At 40.0% G+C, this 22,550-nt stretch overlaps 1 protein-coding gene across 1 annotated transcript in view; it reads left to right on the top strand.

Moving 5' to 3' along the window:
* The first annotated feature begins 475 nt into the window (after positions 1–475).
* IL17RC (interleukin 17 receptor C) overlaps positions 476–22,550 on the top strand; it is a 51,799-nt gene continuing 29,724 nt past the window's right edge. Inside the window, exon 1 of the mRNA XM_069966818.1 lies at positions 476–1,010. Within this exon, the coding sequence (XP_069822919.1) occupies positions 888–1,010 (123 nt within the window). The 5' untranslated portion in view covers positions 476–887. The remainder of the gene's footprint in view (positions 1,011–22,550) is intronic.

Below are 22,550 nucleotides of genomic sequence, written 5' to 3'. Positions count from 1 at the left end.
GTAGGGCTCTCTTCACACTGCGTCTGGCAAACATATTGGGGAGATTCCATGATCTATATATCCGACAGATCCCTCTGATGGATGAGATTGCCATTCATCGTACATAGACTCTGATGGTAAAAATAAAGTCCCCCCCCCCCCCCCTCTGTGTGAGTAGTGCAGGCGGCTGCTACAGTAAAAATGACAACCCCTACATATTTCTGCACACTCCTTTAGACTTTGACCCATGAAAGTGGGCCCTTGGATCTGTGTGTCATATGTGACAGGGTCCTTCCTGGCACACACACAGCAAACATCTCCAAAAATAGCACCGCCATACTAGTGATATTTCTTAGGAAAGGGGACTGAGTCAGTGAGAGGTGCCATGTGTGTGAGCCAGCACAGGGGTGGACTCTGCTCCGGCACATGGAGGTGTAACCATAACAGCAGGGTGTGTAGCAGAGGCGGTCGTACAGCTACTGCACTGGAGTGACTCAGGAAAGGGCATAGGACTGACTCGCAGGGACCGTACATGTCAGGACTGTATTTGAGCTGATACATTACCATGAGTCTTCAGGGACTTCTGGATGTCGGATAGAAAATAGAACTTAATAAGGAATACTTGGACTCCTATAGGATTGGGAAACAACTTCACCTTGAGGACAGACAAGATAGATCATTCATCAGCATCAGGACCCCTCACTCTCCTTTGTCCTCCTCTTACCTATCACCGCTTATTTCTCGATTATTATTCTACACCCCCTTTGTTTTCTAACAAGTATAAGGGACTGGTCAACAGAACGTTCCCCTACGTCCAGCAATTTAACCATTTACCTCCTCATGACCTACACTCAGGAGCAATAGCTTTGGATGTTCGGTGATACCTTGTATCTTTGGAGACATTGACAATGAAACACTTGGCTTTCTGTCCTCTCCTGCTGACACTGATCTTACACTATGGACTCTGCAGACAGCAGGAGATAACGCTGGAGAGCCTGCCAAGTAATGCGCCAGATATTACCTGTACAGGGGTAAGTGATGCTGCCTGGTAAACATGGGGTGACGGAGGTCAGGAAGTGGTCATGGGAATCTGTAAGGGTGACAACACATAATCCCGTTGGATTGTAATTATTGTGCAATTGCAACACAACGCAAAGCAAGTGGATCATGTGGGTTTCACCCTAAAGACTGTTACAGGTGCAACAACAATTGGGCCAATAGAATCAATAATTAAAGGGAAATGAAAAATGTAAAAGCAACATCAAATGATTAATCAAACAGCATGTTCTCTTCTATCATCATATTCTTTAATTTCTTACCTATATCTGTTCCTGGGAAAGCTGGGTGACCACTAACATGAACATTTCTGCTTAGTTATGATGCAGTGATTCTGCACTCATGTAATGTTACATAAGTAGATAAGTTTTACCGGTCAAGAGTTTAGAAAAGTTAGGGGGCACCTATAATACTATTGTCTGTCACCCAGCTTTCCCAAATACAGATATAGCACAATAGAATTTTTGCAGGTTTGTAATTGTAGCTTTTTCTTTTTTTACCACAGTGATTAGGGGCACGTGGTGGTGACATATCTGTGTGTGATAACTTTGTGTATCTTGAAGTGTGTGACTTATCAGGTTAAATCTTGGTGTAAGAGTTTCAGAAGAAAAAGGAACAATCTCGTGTTTTTTAGCCTGCATTCCGGAGGAATTAGTAATACATTCTGATGGGTTAATCATTTGCATTTTCTCTTTGTTGAAATTTTCAGTTCTGAATCCTTTGTCAGACATGTATCCTATCAGGTAAAGCAGTGACAGTTTGTTATTGGACAGTGGTCTCCATCCTCTCAATATGCTACTATTCCAAACTATAAGCAATATGCCTGGTCAGTGGCCATACACCTTGGGGCTGCGTTCACACTACGTATATTTCAGTCAGTATTGCAACCAAAACCAGGAGTGGATTAAAAACACAGAAAGGCTCTGATCACACAATGTTGAAATTGAGTGGATGGCCGCCATATAACAGTAAATAACGGCCATTATTTCAATATAACAGCCGTTGTTCTAAAATAACAGCAAAAATTTGCCATTAAATGGCAGCCATCCACTCAATTTCAACATTGTGTGAACAGATCCTTTCTGTGTTTTTAATCCACTCCTGGTTTTGGTTGCAATACTGACTGAAATATACTGACTGAAATATAAGTAGTGTGAACACAGCCTCAATAGCTGTTACCTGTCCTTCAGCCAACAGCTATTCCTCCAGATACCCTTGACCCTCCAGCTTGAATGCCTTCTGAGTGGGGAAGGGGAATAAGCCGCTGTCAGACTCCTCACATACCAGTTTTTCTACTGTAGTAACAAAAAATTGTTAAAGGGATTATCTGGCTGAAATTTTTTTTTCTTTCAAATCAACTGGTGTCAAAAAGTTATAAATTTGTAATTTACTTTACTTTAAATTGTAATTTACTTTAATGTAAAAATATCCAGTCTTCCAGTACTTATCAGCTGCTGTAGGTCCTGCAGGAAGTGATGTATTCTTTCCAGTCTGACACAGTTCTCCTTGTTGCCACCTCTGTCGGAGACAGGAACTGTCCAGAGCAGCAGCAAATTTCCATAGAAAACCTCTCCTGCTCTGGACAGTTCGTGACATGGACAGAGGTGTCAGCAGAGAGCACTGTGTCAGACTGGAAAGAATACATCACTTCCTGTAGGACATACAGCAGCTGATAAGTACTGGAATAATTGATATTTTTAAATAGAAGTTAATTACAAATCTATATAACTTCCTGAAACTTATTGATTTGAAGAAAAAAAAGGATGGATTTCTCCTCTAAAATATGTAGTTGTCTAGTCAAAATTAGCAGTTCTGGCTCAGTTTTATCATATGTTTATAGGCACCTCAGGTCCCATAGACTTGACTAGAGAGAGCCTTGCACAAACATGATCACCTATCAGTCTACGACCACCTAATTCTAAAGACCCCACTAAAATTTTGTAATCTTCCTGAAGTTTATCCAGCCGAATATTTTAATCACTGAGTAGTAATCCCATTGACGCCGCATTGAAGGAAGTTCTAAAATAACTGTAGAGTGAGGCCAACATGGCGACTTGTGCAATGTTATGAATCATGAAGCGCAGCTCATTGAAACTGAAGGGTGCACGCCTACAGGTGTTGTCTGGTTTATTAACCATATTTTTTACACCCTTTAAGGAAAGAGGTCCAACCTTCAATGGGAAGTGTGTAATGCTCTACTTCCCCTGCGGTAGCGCTGCGACTAAACTGAATGGTTGTTGCAAGGTTCCTCCCATAGGTTAGGGCTGATCACTAGGGTGCACAGCAGAAGAACATGCTGTAACCAGTTTATAGTCGGGGTACTTTATAACATAAAAGGATTGTCCAAGGCCACCATGTAGCCCCTGTTTATTACTACTTCTACTACTAATAATAATAATGAGAATTGATGAAGAGTCACTTGGTCCCACAGCAGGCGCTGCGGAGATCAAATTAAAAAACCTGGCTGTCTAAGCTCTGTGTAAAACAGGTGTTTGGGGAGTGGGACCCTTAAAACTCTATACTAGCAAAAAGAATCTCCTAAGGATATGGGGCTGTCACGTGGCTGCCATTATACTGGTCTATAGCAACTATGGGAAACATAGGCAGCAGGGTCAAGAAAGAGCACAGAGAGGGAGGCAAGGGCAGTATGGCTATTGTTATGGGAGAAATATGACTATCATTATGACTCACATTATGACTATCATTATGAGCTCACAGTGACTATTGGCATGGTGACACTATGAATATTTTTAAGGTTTCTGTGACTATTGTTCTGGTGGCACTATGACTACTGTTAGGATGTCACTGAGGATGCTGTGACTCTTGGTATAAGAACACTGTCACAGAGGAGAATTATTACTGTTATTATGGTGGCTCTATGACTATTACAATGAGAACACTGCTACTTATAGTATAGGGGCAATGTGCTATTATTATAAAGTAAGTGTGACAATTATTATATGGAAGCTAACAATAAACAATAACACTGATTTCCAAACTCCATCTATTTCCTAACTGTGAGTCATATGCTGGAAGTCACAGTTCTAGGAGTCACAGTTGAAAGTTGGAGTTTGACAGCTTAGAGGCCACTGCCTATAGGTTCTGATTCAAACATAACTTGTAGCTTATTCAGTAGCATCAGTCCTTGTATAGGCCATACATTGTATTGGTTTCAGGTTGCCTAATCAGTGGGTTGCCAATGTTATTACATTTGTATTAGTGGTATTATTCTATTGCAACATAATTACTGGTTGGATACAGATGTTAGCTCACAATTGGTTGGCTACAGGTCTTCCTTAAACCAACTCAACCCCCCTACACATACTTTGTGACAGTGGACAATGGGGCAGAATCAGAAACCCTTACCTCTTGCCAAGATACAGACTATACCAAGACTGGGTTGGTGGACCATCCTGCTATCGTTACCATCCAAAACCTCCACCCCACTTCCAAAACATTCCTAATTTTACCCTAACCGACCTTTAATCTTATATTTCTCCCCCTTCCCATCTTAGTCATGTTCGGTCCCTCCAAGCTCTGCTATCCTCTGGATCTTTCTGAACTTAAATGACTGTCCCACAGCTCACCTATATCATACAATGGTACACAGTATACAGCGCCCAAATAACTGTAAATGGCACCTGAGAATAAAGGGGCACGTTCACAGTTTCTATGAGCGCAGTAGCACCCCTATCCACCAGGCTGTACAGGAGACACAGTAGGCCTTATTTACATGAATGCTGCTCTGCGGCTGTGCTGAATCTTCATTCTTAGGTTTGGTAAGGGACCCAGGCATTGGACCCCACAATTATCATAAAGGGTTGGCATATTGTAACTACATGCTGTTACTTTATGAGATGGGAATACTCCTTCAAATGTTTAGTCAAACAAGACCAATGTGGCCCTTGGGTTCCTAAACATAGATGTCTGTCTAATGCTGGGTGGTGGCTGTACAGAAGGTTTAGAACTCTCCTCTCTAAAACGTGGCGACCTTTGACACATAATTGTTTTTTTATGTTGCCTGTGCAGTTGCACGCAGTGAACAGACGTATCCACTGTCATAAAAGCAGCTTGTTTGCACATTATTGAAGAATTGTGACTAAATTTTGTTAAAAAATTTTCGTCCAGTTTATTAAATACTCTCTTTAAACATATTTTTTTGCTTTCACAATATCGTTAACATGGAACAGCTGTTGAACATTGCGAAAAGGTGTGGGTTTTGCCTGCATGCGATGCTCGTGACATGTACTTACCCCCTTCTAATTACTTATCTTCTACCCCTCCTAGTGGGGTAAGTCTTGTTTTGTTGTCTTCCATTGCCTATTTGCTTTATCTTATCATAATATATGATCCTTTGAGTGGTATAACTTTTATTTCGCTATGACTACAGAAAGCACCTAGCTCGGTACCTGATAATCCAGAATGCTGTGCCGCTATGATTTACTCCAGGTCCTGGGTGCAGCAGCAGAGATAAAACAGTAACTGTGATAAATGATATATGAGGAGGACAGGTCAGCATGTTCTCACGTCAGTATCTGCTGATAACATATACAGCTGGGAAGTAACATCTATACATACTACACAATTCATACCATCATAAGGCGATAACAAATCAAGGGCATGTCTATCTTTTTATCAGAATGGAGAGATATTGGTCAGCAGATAATTCTCTATATAATGGCTTGTTGACAGGTGATGGTTATTTATTAGTAATGTTGTCGAGATCATAAATGCATAAACTGTGTTGTAAAAAGGGCTGTGTGATGCTCATGTCCATAGGTTGAAGATAGTTTTTAGGGCTATCCTTAAGGTAGGTCATCATGTCTGATCGGCAGGGTGTCAACACCCCCCCCCCCCCCCCCCAATTAGCTGTTTGGCATAGCCACAGCTTTGGCATATAAGCCACCAATATAAAAGTCCTGGAAAACCCCTTTAATGTAAATCTGTCCATAGACATAGTCAATCTTCATGACATCCGGCATTAGGGGCCATATATATTGGATATCTATCTATCTATCTATCCATCTATCTATCTATCTATCTATCTATCTATCTATCCATCTATCTATCTATCTATCTATCTATCTATCCAATCTTGGGTCAATAATGGGTGACAACGGGTTTCTTTGCAGAGTGCAGACAATTGCACAACAGATTTCATTGATTTCCTGTGAGCTAAGATTACATTGCAGCAGCCAACCTTATGTGACCCTGGATATGTTTGTGATACATGGTTTTTAATCAAACCCTTTGATAGGAGTCTTTGCTCAGAACTGTTTATTCAGGATAAAATGTTCAATAAATAGGCTTTTTATACATGTGCAAGGAAAGTAAAACACCTGGAGACATCTCAGGTTAGTTATCCAAATACAAGATGGCTACGATTATAATGATATTGCTAAATTAATTCTAAACATATTGCAAACAGAGCTTGGAGTGTAAATATTGGCCTCTTCAAGTGACCCTTCAGCTTGGAGCTACATTAAAGGGGTTCTCTACTTTGAACAATATCTTATGTCTTATCTCGCTACTGTTAGCTCCAGTGATCAGCTGTAATTCCTGCAGCGCCACCACAGGGGAAATTAAGAATTACAAAATTCCTTTTAAAATCAACAGGCTGTTACTTAAGTTAAGTTTGGGTTTACGCAAACTTAAACACTCAACATTTGAATCCAGCTCCCTGGAGAAAAAGGGCTTCCTGAAAAACATGGATACAGCCATAGGCAGGAGCATCAACAGTAAAGGATAGGAACTCAAGTGAATCCACAGGTGAATGTAAAATGCTATTTTATTTAGATATTATCACAGTATATAAGACAAGGAACCACTAATCCCTAAAAAGTTTGGACCCTTCCAGCCTTTAGTCAGGGCTAAAGTTAAAGGGGTATTCCAGGAAAATTGAACTTTGGATATATCCTGTGGATAGGGGAAAAGTAGGAGATCGCAGGGGGTCCGACCCCTGAACCCACCGGCCTTCTCCGTTTTTGACCCCGCCGCCTCTGTTATGAATAGAGCCCCAGGTCGGCACATGACCCGTGGCTCTATTTATTCCTATGGAGCATCGGAAAGAACCGAGTATGCCGGAAGAGTGATATACTCAGCTCTTTCCAAAACAGAAAAAACACAAATAGGTTCATCCACGTAATTAAAGAAATATATAATTTTTATTTAACATAAATTCATCTTCTACACAAAGCTAGACAAACAATTAAAACACTTAAAAACACCCATAAGGGTGGAATGAACAAAGAAGCAGACATAATATGCTAACTTCCACACTGGAGAGCTATATAAAAAATATATTATGGGATCCACAATAATAAATATTTAAAAAATGTGTTGTTAATATCTATTGAGGCCCCTGACGAAGTCACCATTCCAGAGTGACGATACGCATTGGGTTTGGTCCGGAGTAGTCTACAGGGATCCTGGGTGATATCTTTGACATTACTTGATACTATATTTTGTTGTTTGGGTGCATTATTGTTACCTACTTTCTTGCCTTGGGGGGAATTACTCTTTGGAGACACGGTTCTTGTATTACTATAGGAGGTTTACATTTGGTATTAGCACTTTATTTCATCATTAATGGGCTTATGTATATATATGAAATTATGGTATGAATTATTGGTCTGTATATATATTTAAGGTTATTTTGCATTGGCACTTTATTAGGAGGATTTAGGAATCAGCATCAATCCTCAATAGATATCAACAATACATTTTTTTGAGTATTTATTATTGTGGATCCCATAATATATTTTTTTTTATATAGCTCGGTGTGGAAGTTAGCATATTATGTCTGCTTTTTTGTACATTCCACCCTTATGGGTGTTTTTAAGTGTATTTAATTGTTTGTCTAGCTTTGTGTAGAAGATGAATTTATGTTAAATAAAAATTATATACTTCTTTGATTACATGGGTGCACCTATTAGTGTTTTTTTCTGTTTTGGGGTGTGTATTATTGGCTAAACAGAGGTAGCATCCATCATTGCATTTGAAAAGGTTAGCTCCCTGTTCACATTGTGCAGATACGCAACTCTTTCGTCACTCAACAGGAATGAATGGAGCCGAGGGTCGAGTGTCATCATAACAGATGGTTCAGGGATCGGACCCCCCACCATCTCCAACTTTTCCCCTATCCTGTGGATAGGGGAAAAGTTATTTTTTCCCAGAATACCCCTTTAAAAGACGAGTGGACAACAAATTGAGTATTGGAAAAACTATGATATGACCACCATCAGTTGTACCACTTACATCATACAAGTATGATTAATTACTCAATCAATCAATATCAATCAATATACACATTTGAACTAAAGACAAGGTTTTGTTTGGATGAGAAGGATGCGTTGACTGTTAGTGGTTCTGGATAATAGAATGTGAATAAGTAAATAAAAAAAACTAGATTTTACATTCACCTGTGCATTTGCTGGAGTTCCTGTTCCTCTCCATTGAATCTGCCTAAAGGCTTCTTATTGGACGCAGTTGAACATTACCTATTATTTGGTGTTCCGTATTGCCCTTTACGAGTCATTGGTCACCATTTTGGTACTTCCTGTACCTGACAGAACAACATCATTTGTTTGTCAATTTGGTTACTGACTTAAAAAAAACAACTACAAAAAGAGTTCTTCTCTCTCTCTACCTGACCTGAAACACCCGAATATTACACAGACAACCCATTCATTATAATTAGCTTCATGTAATGCCTCATTTCCACTGAACCTATATTGTGAAATCCTTTTAACATAAAATGTGCATCCAAAGCAAATAACGCATGTACAGTTTGGCATTTAGGAAAGCTGCATATAAAACCTCTATAGGAGGGATATCATTGTCCCCTAGCTATTCCCAGAAAGCAATATAACAGAGAAACAGAAAGTTATTATCTTGGAAAGATCATAGTGACGTACAGTAATATTCATACTACATCCAAGACAAGGTCAAAGAGGACGGAAACATTTCATATCTGGAAAGTTCCCATCACTTTCCTTCTGTTTTGGCTGAAGTTAGCTTTGCTTTTCCTGAAATGTATGAGTCAATGACAACTCTGCTGACTTCTAAAGCAGACAGCCAAAAGTCATGTGCTAGCATCTCATGAAGGCACTCTGTTTAGGATGTTAGAATCACTATTCTATCATTTCTTAATAATAGGACATCAACTGCAGAGACAACTGGGTGGCAACCGATATGGCCACTCTTCCAACCATGTCAATGTAATGCATTGCCTCATTGTGTCCACCACCATCTAGAAATGTCCAGATAGACTCTTTTAGAGGTTCTATTAGTGTATTTTAAACCACCATTAGGATTTCCCCCTTTAGCTAAAGGTCAGAGACCTTCTTATAGTTGCTGGACCCCTCTTCCCTTTCCTGACCATTCAGAGGAATTTAATTGTGCCTGCCTCCATGTCAAACAGCGTCTCTATGGGAGGGCTCGCATGCCTCTGCTCTCCTCCGCTCTCAGCTCAAAGAATTGAAATGTCAATTCTTTGAGTGTAGGAGAGCGAAGGCACGGGAGCCCGAATTTTATTACTCAGTGTGAACTGGCCCTTACACTCAAAGGCACCTATTGGTCTTAGTAAAAACTAGGGAATATTAGCTTTTACATTATGGTATTCCAGGCAACATGTTATCAAGCCTAGAAACAGTTTCACTTTAAAGCTCCTGTCTCTAGTCTATAACCAGGCATCAAACCTTCCTCTTTTCATTAAATTGCTCAGCGTTTAAGTTCCCTAAATCCTTTGGCATGTGAACAATAACCTGTGTGCTATTTATTCAGCAAACACACACACCTGAGCACAGGGCACAAACCGGTCCGAGCCTCCACAACAAAGTCACACACATACCCAGCTCCTGTTATGTAATTGTCACCAGGGAAACTCCTAACTGTTGTAAGACGGTGACAATAGCTCTTTACAAACAGGTCACATTTCTGTGCTTACTTTAGGATTGGAGGATCGTATGAGGTTTTCTAAACGTACTAGTATCCACTTATTATCTGAAGCCTGACAAATGAACTGGCCATTGTAACCATAGATGTGCCCCTGGCTATAAGAATGCCAAACACTGCTGCGCCTGAAAGGACAGGGTCCACTAGAAACAATAATCCTGTCCATTGTGCTCCATGACAACAGCCATAGACTTTACCCACCCATGCCAGGCCTATACACATACAGGCTCCTTCCTAATTACTTGGCTCTGCAATTTATTAAGAAGACTGAACCGTGTATGGCACGGTAGGGGAATACAGACGGCAGCTGTACCCCGGGCGGCCATAGTGCCTGAGGAGGCCCAAAGACCCTTCTGTTACAGAGTAAGGACCCTACTACACGGAGCGATAATTATCATTCCGCGTAATAGAGACAATGATCAGCCAATAAAACAATCATTGGCTGATCTTTCTTTAGGCCCAGATCTAAAACCATTGGCCACCAACTGCGCATTGCTATGTGTAATAATTCAACAAAAGGATTCAACAAACTATTGCCTCACCTGGCCACGTTCCTGGTCTCCTCTTGTGCTCTGTTTCCTCGCTGGTCCCGTGCGATGCAGCTTCAGAGTGGCGTGTCAGAGCTGAGCCAATCACTGGCCACGGCGGTCCCAGCCAGGCATTGGCTGCGTGGTCTGTAAACTCAGACATGCCGCTCTTAAGCTGCAGCGCATGGGACTGGGGAGGAAACAGAGCACAAGAGGAGACCGGGGATGTGGACAGATAATGTAAACTGTTTGGGCAAGGGCTGCACGAACATCGGTAATGATGTCCGTGCAGCTTTAGCTACGATTATCGGGCCATGTAATAGGCCACAGTAAACAAGTGCTAATCTAGCAGATCAGCGCTCGTTTACAGTATTGATCAGGCTTCCATCGGTCCGTGTAATAGGACCCTAAGACATCAGTGAATCTAAAGGGCCCATGGTAGCTAGGGGAGTCCTGTTACAGATTTAGCATCAGGGTTTAAGATGAACAGAAGACACCTCTGCTGTACTGTCACCCATATGACTTATGACTATAGGTAAAAGTTTTTACAGAAAGAAAAAATAGCTCTACATGTTGTGCTATAATATCTGTGACAGAGGCTCCTACTGGAGCCACCAATGCAGTTGTGGACAGTGCCTAACACAAGCCTTTAATCATAGAGGTTCCCATGTAGTGTATTTGGGGTTCCATAGGAAATATGCCAAGTTAAAGGTATTTACTGGGCAGAGCAGCCTTTTGATCCACTTGATACATCGGCCATGTTACAACTATATACAATTTATTCAGCTGAATAGGCTGTGCAGCTTCATTTCTCATAATGTATACATGTGCGCCGGAGGAGTTCACTTACACCCAAACTGTAATAGGATCCTGCAATACAGGTGAATGTCGCAATGAAGTCTTCTCGGCCAAGACAAACAGGGACATGATCTTCTGCTTCAACTTTTCCTTGTGCATGAATAGTTTGTGATGGGCGCTGTAATATCATTAGGGCGTTGACCTCCTGTCAGTACTGTCAATGGATTATGGAGATTTACCATAACACACTGTATAAGACGTGATAAACAATTATCATCATTAATGTTCTACAGAAAGGTCTAAGGTATGGATAGTCGTAAAGACTGTTGGGTTAATCATACTACAGGTCAGCCTATCTGAAATAATCAGCTTATCTTTCATAGACAGCAATTGCTTATGAGGTTTTACACACTCTCATACTCACTCTCACACTATCTGTACCATAATCACAGTCATGAAGTATGTAGACGTCATGATGTTAATTGTAGAAGAAGAATTACTGCCATAAAGAGTGCCGTTTAGGTTGATCAAAATCCCTTTACTAATGGGGGATGTGAATGTCAATAGTGCAAGCTTGAGAAAGGGGGCGGACCCCCGAAACGTAGCAAGACGTGCTGTCGTCATCTTGCGTCCTGTGGAGAGTGAGAGTCTTCAGTGAAGGAATGGAGTCGACCAGCGCTACGGCGTGAACATCTGAGTCTCCTACCTTTTGAGCACTGTGGTGATATCATTTTCTGTTTATTCTTTTGTGGCAAAGTTATATTACAAAAAGAAAAATATTTATAACAAGAATTTTTTCTTAAAGAATCTTTTTGTCCTGGTTTTTTATGAATTTGATGGTAAATTGTTGGTATACTAGAAAATTCATAGTTGATAATAAGAGTCCTTTGTAAAAAAAGCAGTTGGTAATGTAAAAAGTAGTGTATTGTAGCAGTTCTCACTTATCCTACTGGTGGACTGAAAGTCTCACCAGTCTTTAAATGTAAGAGTTACTATGGTAGTGGCTGCTCGTATTGCTGGGGAAGATATACAGAAGACACACTGTGGTTTGTGCCGGTCGGCACTTCTCACCGCTCCTGACGTCCTCTCCCGGTCGGATGTTCACCAGTGTCGCCCGTCTCCTCCGTCCGGCTGTGCGTCCTCATGGTCCTCTCCTTCTTCGCACGTCTGTGCGGCCTCGTTGTCACTTAAGTAAGCGGAGATGGTAGGGCTGGGTCTTGTGCCGATGTATGGATGTCTGATACCGGGGCCCCGTGGTGGTAACGCTAGTATTCCCTAGTAGTCCCGATAAAAGTATAGCTGGAAATGAATTGTTCGTTGGTGCAGTGTGTCTGAAAATGTCAGCTCTACATGAATGGATTGGTGCCGACGCAGGGATGCAGGTGGCGTGTTCCTTTTTTTTTGAACCGCTGCCCGATTCCCGTGCAAAGAGAGGAGATCATCTCTTTGAGGTCTAGCGGGCCTGCCCCCAGTGATTCATGCAGGGCCAGTGCCTGGGAATAGACTGGCGCCGTGCGCAGGAACTGGGCGGTGGTACTGAAAAAGGACTGTGCCACCGGCATTCCCGCACTGGTGCCGATCCATTTAAAAAAAATCATACAGCGCCCTGATTACGTACCTTTTACAGTTTTTGATACGCCCTAAGGCTATGTTCACCCACAAAGAGACAAAGAGCTAGACAAATATTAAGTGCACTCCACCATATAATAAGTACATAAAGATATATGTCCAGAAAAATATATATGTAATTTTTATTAGTTGAAAGTACTCATATAAAACACTCACAAAAGACACCACTACACAATACACTTAAAAACATTTAAAAATTCCAATAAGGAACATGCAAGTCTACGGTCTACCCACACAATCAATAAAGGGTATCAGACCTACGGGGGGTAGCAAACAAATAATATTGTCAACATGACCCAAAAATAAATCAAAGATATCGGCAAAGCAACAAACCAAAATGCCAAACCATAAAAGATATATAGATGTATGCGGCTAAGAAATTTAGTAAAATATATGTCACCCAGCGCTACACAGGCAGAAAATGTGTATATTTCGGTGCCTGGATGGATACAGGGTCATGGAGCTGCTACCCCCGGCAAAAAACCCCACGCGTATCGTCACCCTCCGGTGACTTCGTCAGGAGTAAATACTGTGTGTCACAGTGTCCTTAAATACTTTAGTAAAGCTGAGTGTATATGCAATACAGCTGCTAAATTAAATAATCACGGCTACCTGGTGGTGTTGTGCTGTGTCGATGACCCGTCAGGCATGGCCGCTCTTGGCGTCCTCAGGCGGCTAATGCGCATGTCCATGCGCTCAATGTCATGTGTTCATGACGTCACCCGAGTCCGTCATGTGTTCATGACAAGACCCGAGTCTGTAGGATCAGGGCATCACGTGACCTCCCATGTGACAAGTCACGTGTCTCCCATGTGATACAATGTTTACAGAAATACAATGAATTAACTATCGTCATGCTATGACGTGACTCAAAACGTCAAATGACCCCCATAATAGAGACAATACGGCCAATATGTAACGTAGAGTTCACGCTTACAAAAAGACTTTATGCCAGAAAGAAATAATAAAATAAAATAAAAGAAACAGCTAACTTATTTAAAATCACCAATATTAGCACCTTGGTGACCAGGTTCAAAACACGGGTGAACATAAAAAATATAAATGAATATATAAATCACCCAATGTGAAGTGCTATTACATAACCTAACTAGTTATTAGTATTGTAGAATGTGAACACCCAACCTACCCATAATTGTACTTGCATTGATATTGTTTACAATAATCTGTTATTATTTTATTCTATTTTGTATTTATTGTTATTTAATTATTTATTTTATTTTTTATTTTTTGTATATATTTTATATTATTTTTTAATTTTTATTCTTAATTTTTTATTTTGTATTTTTATATATGTTTTTTTATTTATATCAAATATTGTTTATTCATTTATTTTTTATTTTTTATTTTTTATTTTTTATTATTATTTTATGTTATTTATTATTTATCATTTATTCCCTTATTATTGATTAGTTTAGTGATTTATACCTATTTGCTGTCCCCATATAGTTTATTTATGATAGCAAGTAGTATCCTGTATATGAAATGTAGTAAATTATTAATTATTACTTATTTATTTATATCACTATTCACAGACATTGATTTATTATTTAGCATTTATTTATATAAATAAAAAAGTGTAAACATAATTAAATAAACACATAAAGACACAGTAGGATGAAATGACACAACACATATGTAAATAACCCACCAAATAAAAAATCACCCCTTTAGTTGGAACCTGGCCACCGGTGAAAACAAAAGTGATTAACTAAACCAGAATGGGTAGAGCATAACCAACCACAGAGAAAGAGTAAGGAAATACACATAGAGCCAAACTGGCCACAATATGTCTAGGTTACGGAAACATCAGATGGAGGATCATGCCAAAATACACATCATACGGCCAACAAAGGACCATACGGTCCTACAGAGTTGGAAGTCCCATTATCTTAGACATCAAAAAAGGTCCATGTCTGCATGATCAGGTAGATAAATCCAGTTCAATTGACTCAGTCCCTTCAAGAACCATTAAGAAGAAATCACAACTCCATAGGTAAGTAATTTCCTTGATTTTCGGGAATAGCGGAACAGACGATCTTGACGGACCAGCGATGATTGGTGGATCCACGGGCAATCATTGTACAAGAATCAGGCATCCAAAGTTAGAATTCACAAGCACCTCCAAGTATCCCGGAACAATCCCCACACTAGATATAAAACAAAAGGTAAGTGCCATTTATAAAAGGCAAGAACGAGTTTCACACCGGTGGGGGAAGGGAAAAAGAGAAGGGAGGGGGAAAGAAAAAAAAAAAAAAAAAAAAAAAAAAAAAAAAAAAAGGGGGGGGGGGGGGGGGAAAAAACCGTGTAATAAACTCCCACACAAAACCAATCTGAACATAAAAACAAGTGAAAAAATATCTATCATGAATTAAGTAAAAATTCTAAATGCAAATTATGTGAAATAAACGTATTCCTTTCTAAAGTGAAATACTTAAACATTAATTATATAAGAAGCTGGCTGGCAAAGTGATGCCACCAGGTTAGATGTGAAACAAACTAATATGAAAATTAGATGGTATGAAAATTAAAAAATAAATAAGTGTAAACATTAAGTGTACAAACAACGTGTGTGTCGTGAAATAAGGCCAGTCAAAATACATTGTGTTACCACATAAAATAAAAAGCCACATCACCAATCCCTACTCCTCCCCTGAATCCCATCCCCTCAAATTTACTCACCGAGGAATCCCGTAAACTGAAGTTCTTCATTTAGTCCATTAGGAGCAACAGATCTCAGATTAAATATCCACTTTGATTCCAACCTTAGTAGGGAGTCCTTGATTTCACCGCCTCTGATATTTGTTTGTAGCTTCTCCAAGCCAAAGACTCTGGTACCGTCAATCCTCCCGTTATGCTGTTTCAGATAATGCGATGCCACCGAAGTCAAGAGTTTACCCAAGTTGGTATCCCTACGAGCCAGTGCAATATCAGAAGCATGCCTTTGGATCCTCTTTCGCAGTTGCTGGGTAGTCTGCCCAATATACACCTTCGAACATGGGCAGAGAATTGCATACACTACATTTTTCGTTTTGCAGTTAATATACTGCCTAAGATTGTAGCTCTCATTGGTATATGGGTTAGAAAATGTTCTGGCAGGAACCATCAGGCGACAGGTGACACACTCGCCACAAGGGAAAGAACCACAGTACGGTTGTCCCCTCCCTAATTTTCTTGTCGGTCTCTGGAAATGGCTTCTTGTAAGCTTGTCCCTTAGCGTGGGTGCTCTCTTTGCCACCAGGAGAGGCCTAGCAGGTAACATAGTGGAGATTCTGTTGTCCGTTTGTAGTATCCCCCAGTTTCTTGTCAATATATTACGAACATCCGCCCATTGGTTGTTATATGTGGCAATAAATCTTAGTTGATCATCATTTTTTCTCGGATTAGGTTGCAGGAGCTCACTTCTGGATCTCCTTCTTGTTTTCTCAAAGGCAGTGGAAATCACTCTTTGGGGATAACCCCTATCTCTGAATCTCTTAGTCAGATCCATGGCTTGTTTCCGAAAATCTCCAGATTCCGTACAATTTCTCTTCACCCGGTGGAATTGCCCCACTGGAATCCCCTTCAGAGTGTGTTTTGGATGGAAAGATGTATAATGAAGCAGATTATTCGTGGCTGTCTTCTTCCGATATAGATTCGTCAGAATGCGATTCCCCTGTAATCTCAATTCCAGGTCCAAGAAATCAACTGTGGATCGAGAGATGCAGGATGTCAAGTGAATATTCAAATTATTGCTGTTAAGGCAAGATATAAATTCTTGACATTCCTCAACCGTCCCCGACCAAAAAAATATAACATCGTCGATGAAACGGTACCAACGTATCACTTTACTGAAATACGGCGAGGGGTACACGTTTTTTTTTTTTTTGGATTATTTTCTCCAACCATTAGTCACAACACTTCCCTCCTACCTGAGAGATTCCAGCCATCTCATCCAAATTTTGGATGATATCACACTACCTGATCAAGCTCTAATGGTGACATGTGATGTTGAGTCTTTGTACTCCAATATCTCTCATGATTTAGGAACGGAGGCAGTAAAGTATTTTCTGAGCCTCAGGGTTGGGTCAGAGGAGGGACTGGACTCGTTCTTGTTTTGTCTGCTTAATTTTGTACTTAGGCACAATTTTTTCCTGTTTGATGGACAATTTTTCCTTCAGGTCTCTGGTACGGCGATGGGTGCACGGTGCGCCCCGTCCTACGCCAACCTATTTTTAGGTTGGTGGGAGCGGGAGCACGTGTACCCCTCGCCGTATTTCAGTAAAGTGATACGTTGGTACCGTTTCATCGACGATGTTATATTTTTTTGGTCGGGGACGGTTGAGGAATGTCAAGAATTTATATCTTGCCTTAACAGCAATAATTTGAATATTCACTTGACATCCTGCATCTCTCGATCCACAGTTGATTTCTTGGACCTGGAATTGAGATTACAGGGGAATCGCATTCTGACGAATCTATATCGGAAGAAGACAGCCACGAATAATCTGCTTCATTATACATCTTTCCATCCAAAACACACTCTGAAGGGGATTCCAGTGGGGCAATTCCACCGGGTGAAGAGAAATTGTACGGAATCTGGAGATTTTCGGAAACAAGCCATGGATCTGACTAAGAGATTCAGAGATAGGGGTTATCCCCAAAGAGTGATTTCCACTGCCTTTGAGAAAACAAGAAGGAGATCCAGAAGTGAGCTCCTGCAACCTAATCCGAGAAAAAATGATGATCAACTAAGATTTATTGCCACATATAACAACCAATGGGCGGATGTTCGTAATATATTGACAAGAAACTGGGGGATACTACAAACGGACAACAGAATCTCCACTATGTTACCTGCTAGGCCTCTCCTGGTGGCAAAGAGAGCACCCACGCTAAGGGACAAGCTTACAAGAAGCCATTTCCAGAGACCGACAAGAAAATTAGGGAGGGGACAACCGTACTGTGGTTCTTTCCCTTGTGGCGAGTGTGTCACCTGTCGCCTGATGGTTCCTGCCAGAACATTTTCTAACCCATATACCAATGAGAGCTACAATCTTAGGCAGTATATTAACTGCAAAACGAAAAATGTAGTGTATGCAATTCTCTGCCCATGTTCGAAGGTGTATATTGGGCAGACTACCCAGCAACTGCGAAAGAGGATCCAAAGGCATGCTTCTGATATTGCACTGGCTCGTAGGGATACCAACTTGGGTAAACTCTTGACTTCGGTGGCATCGCATTATCTGAAACAGCATAACGGGAGGATTGACGGTACCAGAGTCTTTGGCTTGGAGAAGCTACAAACAAATATCAGAGGCGGTGAAATCAAGGACTCCCTACTAAGGTTGGAATCAAAGTGGATATTTAATCTGAGATCTGTTGCTCCTAATGGACTAAATGAAGAACTTCAGTTTACGGGATTCCTCGGTGAGTAAATTTGAGGGGATGGGATTCAGGGGAGGAGTAGGGATTGGTGATGTGGCTTTTTATTTTATGTGGTAACACAATGTATTTTGACTGGCCTTATTTCACGACACACACGTTGTTTGTACACTTAATGTTTACACTTATTTATTTTTTAATTTTCATACCATCTAATTTTCATATTAGTTTGTTTCACATCTAACCTGGTGGCATCACTTTGCCAGCCAGCTTCTTATATAATTAATGTTTAAGTATTTCACTTTAGAAAGGAATACGTTTATTTCACATAATTTGCATTTAGAATTTTTACTTAATTCATGATAGATATTTTTTCACTTGTTTTTATGTTCAGATTGGTTTTGTGTGGGAGTTTATTACACGGTTTTTTCCCCCCCCCCCCCTTTTTTTTTTTTTTTTTTTTTTTTTCTTTCCCCCTCCCTTCTCTTTTTCCCTTCCCCCACCGGTGTGAAACTCGTTCTTGCCTTTTATAAATGGCACTTACCTTTTGTTTTATATCTAGTGTGGGGATTGTTCCGGGATACTTGGAGGTGCTTGTGAATTCTAACTTTGGATGCCTGATTCTTGTACAATGATTGCCCGTGGATCCACCAATCATCGCTGGTCCGTCAAGATCGTCTGTTCCGCTATTCCCGAAAATCAAGGAAATTACTTACCTATGGAGTTGTGATTTCTTCTTAATGGTTCTTGAAGGGACTGAGTCAATTGAACTGGATTTATCTACCTGATCATGCAGACATGGACCTTTTTTGATGTCTAAGATAATGGGACTTCCAACTCTGTAGGACCGTATGGTCCTTTGTTGGCCGTATGATGTGTATTTTGGCATGATCCTCCATCTGATGTTTCCGTAACCTAGACATATTGTGGCCAGTTTGGCTCTATGTGTATTTCCTTACTCTTTCTCTGTGGTTGGTTATGCTCTACCCATTCTGGTTTAGTTAATCACTTTTGTTTTCACCGGTGGCCAGGTTCCAACTAAAGGGGTGATTTTTTATTTGGTGGGTTATTTACATATGTGTTGTGTCATTTCATCCTACTGTGTCTTTATGTGTTTATTTAATTATGTTTACACTTTTTTATTTATATAAATAAATGCTAAATAATAAATCAATGTCTGTGAATAGTGATATAAATAAATAAGTAATAATTAATAATTTACTACATTTCATATACAGGATACTACTTGCTATCATAAATAAACTATATGGGGACAGCAAATAGGTATAAATCACTAAACTAATCAATAATAAGGGAATAAATGATAAATAATAAATAACATAAAATAAAAAAAAATAAAAAAAAATAAAAAAAAATAAAAAAAAAATAAAAAATAAAAAATAAAAAATAAAAAATAAAAAATAAATAAAATATAAAATAAAATATAAAATAAAAAATAAAAAATAAAAAATAAAAAATAAATGAATAAACAATATTTGATATAAATAAAAAAACATATATAAAAATACAAAATAAAAAATTAAGAATAAAAATTAAAAAATAATATAAAATATATACAAAAAATAAAAAATAAAATAAATAATTAAATAACAATAAATACAAAATAGAATAAAATAATAACAGATTATTGTAAACAATATCAATGCAAGTACAATTATGGGTAGGTTGGGTGTTCACATTCTACAATACTAATAACTAGTTAGGTTATGTAATAGCACTTCACATTGGGTGATTTATATATTCATTTATATATTTTTTATGTTCACCCGTGTTTTGAACCTGGTCACCAAGGTGCTAATATTGGTGATTTTAAATAAGTTAGCTGTTTCTTTTATTTTATTTTATTATTTCTTTCTGGCATAAAGTCTTTTTGTAAGCGTGAACTCTACGTTACATATTGGCCGTATTGTCTCTATTATGGGGGTCATTTGACGTTTTGAGTCACGTCATAGCATGACGATAGTTAATTCATTGTATTTCTGTAAACATTGTATCACATGGGAGACACGTGACTTGTCACATGGGAGGTCACGTGATGCCCTGATCCTACAGACTCGGGTCTTGTCATGAACACATGACGGACTCGGGTGACGTCATGAACACATGACATTGAGCGCATGGACATGCGCATTAGCCGCCTGAGGACGCCAAGAGCGGCCATGCCTGACGGGTCATCGACACAGCACAACACCACCAGGTAGCCGTGATTATTTAATTTAGCAGCTGTATTGCATATACACTCAGCTTTACTAAAGTATTTAAGGACACTGTGACACACAGTATTTACTCCTGACGAAGTCACCGGAGGGTGACGATACGCGTGGGGTTTTTTGCCGGGGGTAGCAGCTCCATGACCCTGTATCCATCCAGGCACCGAAATATACACATTTTCTGCCTGTGTAGCGCTGGGTGACATATATTTTACTAAATTTCTTAGCCGCATACATCTATATATCTTTTATGGTTTGGCATTTTGGTTTGTTGCTTTGCCGATATCTTTGATTTATTTTTGGGTCATGTTGACAATATTATTTGTTTGCTACCCCCCGTAGGTCTGATACCCTTTATTGATTGTGTGGGTAGACCGTAGACTTGCATGTTCCTTATTGGAATTTTTAAATGTTTTTAAGTGTATTGTGTAGTGGTGTCTTTTGTGAGTGTTTTATATGAGTACTTTCAACTAATAAAAATTACATATATATTTTTCTGGACATATATCTTTATGTACTTATTATATGGTGGAGTGCACTTAATATTTGTCTAGCTCTTTGTCTCTTTGTGGGTTAACATTATTGCTATCTAGACATTGAGTGGCACCCCCGTTATTTTACACAGCATTTGGTTGAGCCACCTGTTGTTTCTTATGCCTAAGGCTATGTTCACACTACGTAAGTTTCCGGCCGTAGCGCGTTCCGTGAATAAGCGGCCGGAGATTTACGTAGTTTGCGTACAATGGAAAGTATACGATCTACAGCTGCACAGTTCACACTATGTAAGAACTTACGCCAGGATCGTATGCGGCGCCGTAAAAAATGAACCAGACCATTGTTTGAGGACGAAAATGCTGTAACTTACGCCCGCAGCGTAACATGCGGTCCCGTACGGAGTGGTGATTTCTTCATTTTTGCATTTTTCTTTGCCGATCCAAAAGGTTCTGTGGGGTGTCCGGGGCTAGCCGAAGATTTCCAAGTAAAAGACCGCTGTCAGATCGCTACGTACGGCGCTCGGGAAGCGTAAGTAGACTACGGGCGTAAGTTCGAGGACTGTACGTAGCCGGCCGCAACTTACGTAAATCCCCGGACGGAGTTTAACACGTGGCCGGACATATACGTAGTGTGAACATAGCCTAAGCCTAATAATAATACTAATTTAGGGAATGGTCAGATGGGCATGATCCTATTATTAATAATGGGAGTGACTATCAGGTGATGGGTGTTATTATACAGTCAGAGGGGGGTGTATTAGGTATACATACCCCTCAATGTAGAATATTCACAACCACCGACTGTATACTCCCGCCCATCACCTGATATGCACTTTCATTATTTAAATTAAGTTCATGCCTATCTGACTATTCCCCTTGATGCCCAAGGAGACATAAATGTAACGTATGCAGAATAGTGAATCCCACCCCAATGTGTACACATAGCATCAAGCTACAGCTGCAGTCCAAACCAATGCATTGAGCTGTATGCACGCATGTATGTAGTCCTGGGGACTGCAGCTGTCCCAGTTAATATCAGTCAGCAGCACAACAATAATTCTCCCTGTAGCTCTGCCCTGGAAGAGACCTGGTCAGTTCTCCCACGTGGTGCAGTAAATACTTGTCTTCTCCAGGAACATCTCCTCATAGATCTTGGCTTCATACCGTTCCTCATTTCTCCTATAAATGTTTGAATAAATTGACATGCGTCTTGTCTAATGAGAATGTCCGTCCTTACACCACCTGTCTAATCAATGCTGACAGTCTGACTCTCTATTAATAAGGTGACTATCATAACATTTCCAGGAGGAATAACAGAGAAATTGCATAAGCCAGGAAAGGTGGAGAAAAGGTGCACCACAATTATTATTATTTTACACCAAGTATTGGCTGAACCATACAGGTTAGGAGAGAGCACAGTCCTTTCAGTCCCTGGAAACTGCTCAGATGGGTCATCAGGTGATGGAAACCAATTACTGGCAAAACTACATCACCCTGTT

Source organism: Dendropsophus ebraccatus, chromosome 4 (genome assembly GCF_027789765.1).
Source record: "Dendropsophus ebraccatus isolate aDenEbr1 chromosome 4, aDenEbr1.pat, whole genome shotgun sequence".
Lineage (NCBI taxonomy): Eukaryota > Metazoa > Chordata > Amphibia > Anura > Hylidae > Dendropsophus > Dendropsophus ebraccatus.
Note: the sequence above shows the minus strand (reverse complement) of the source record. Positions and strands in the feature narration are given on the sequence as shown.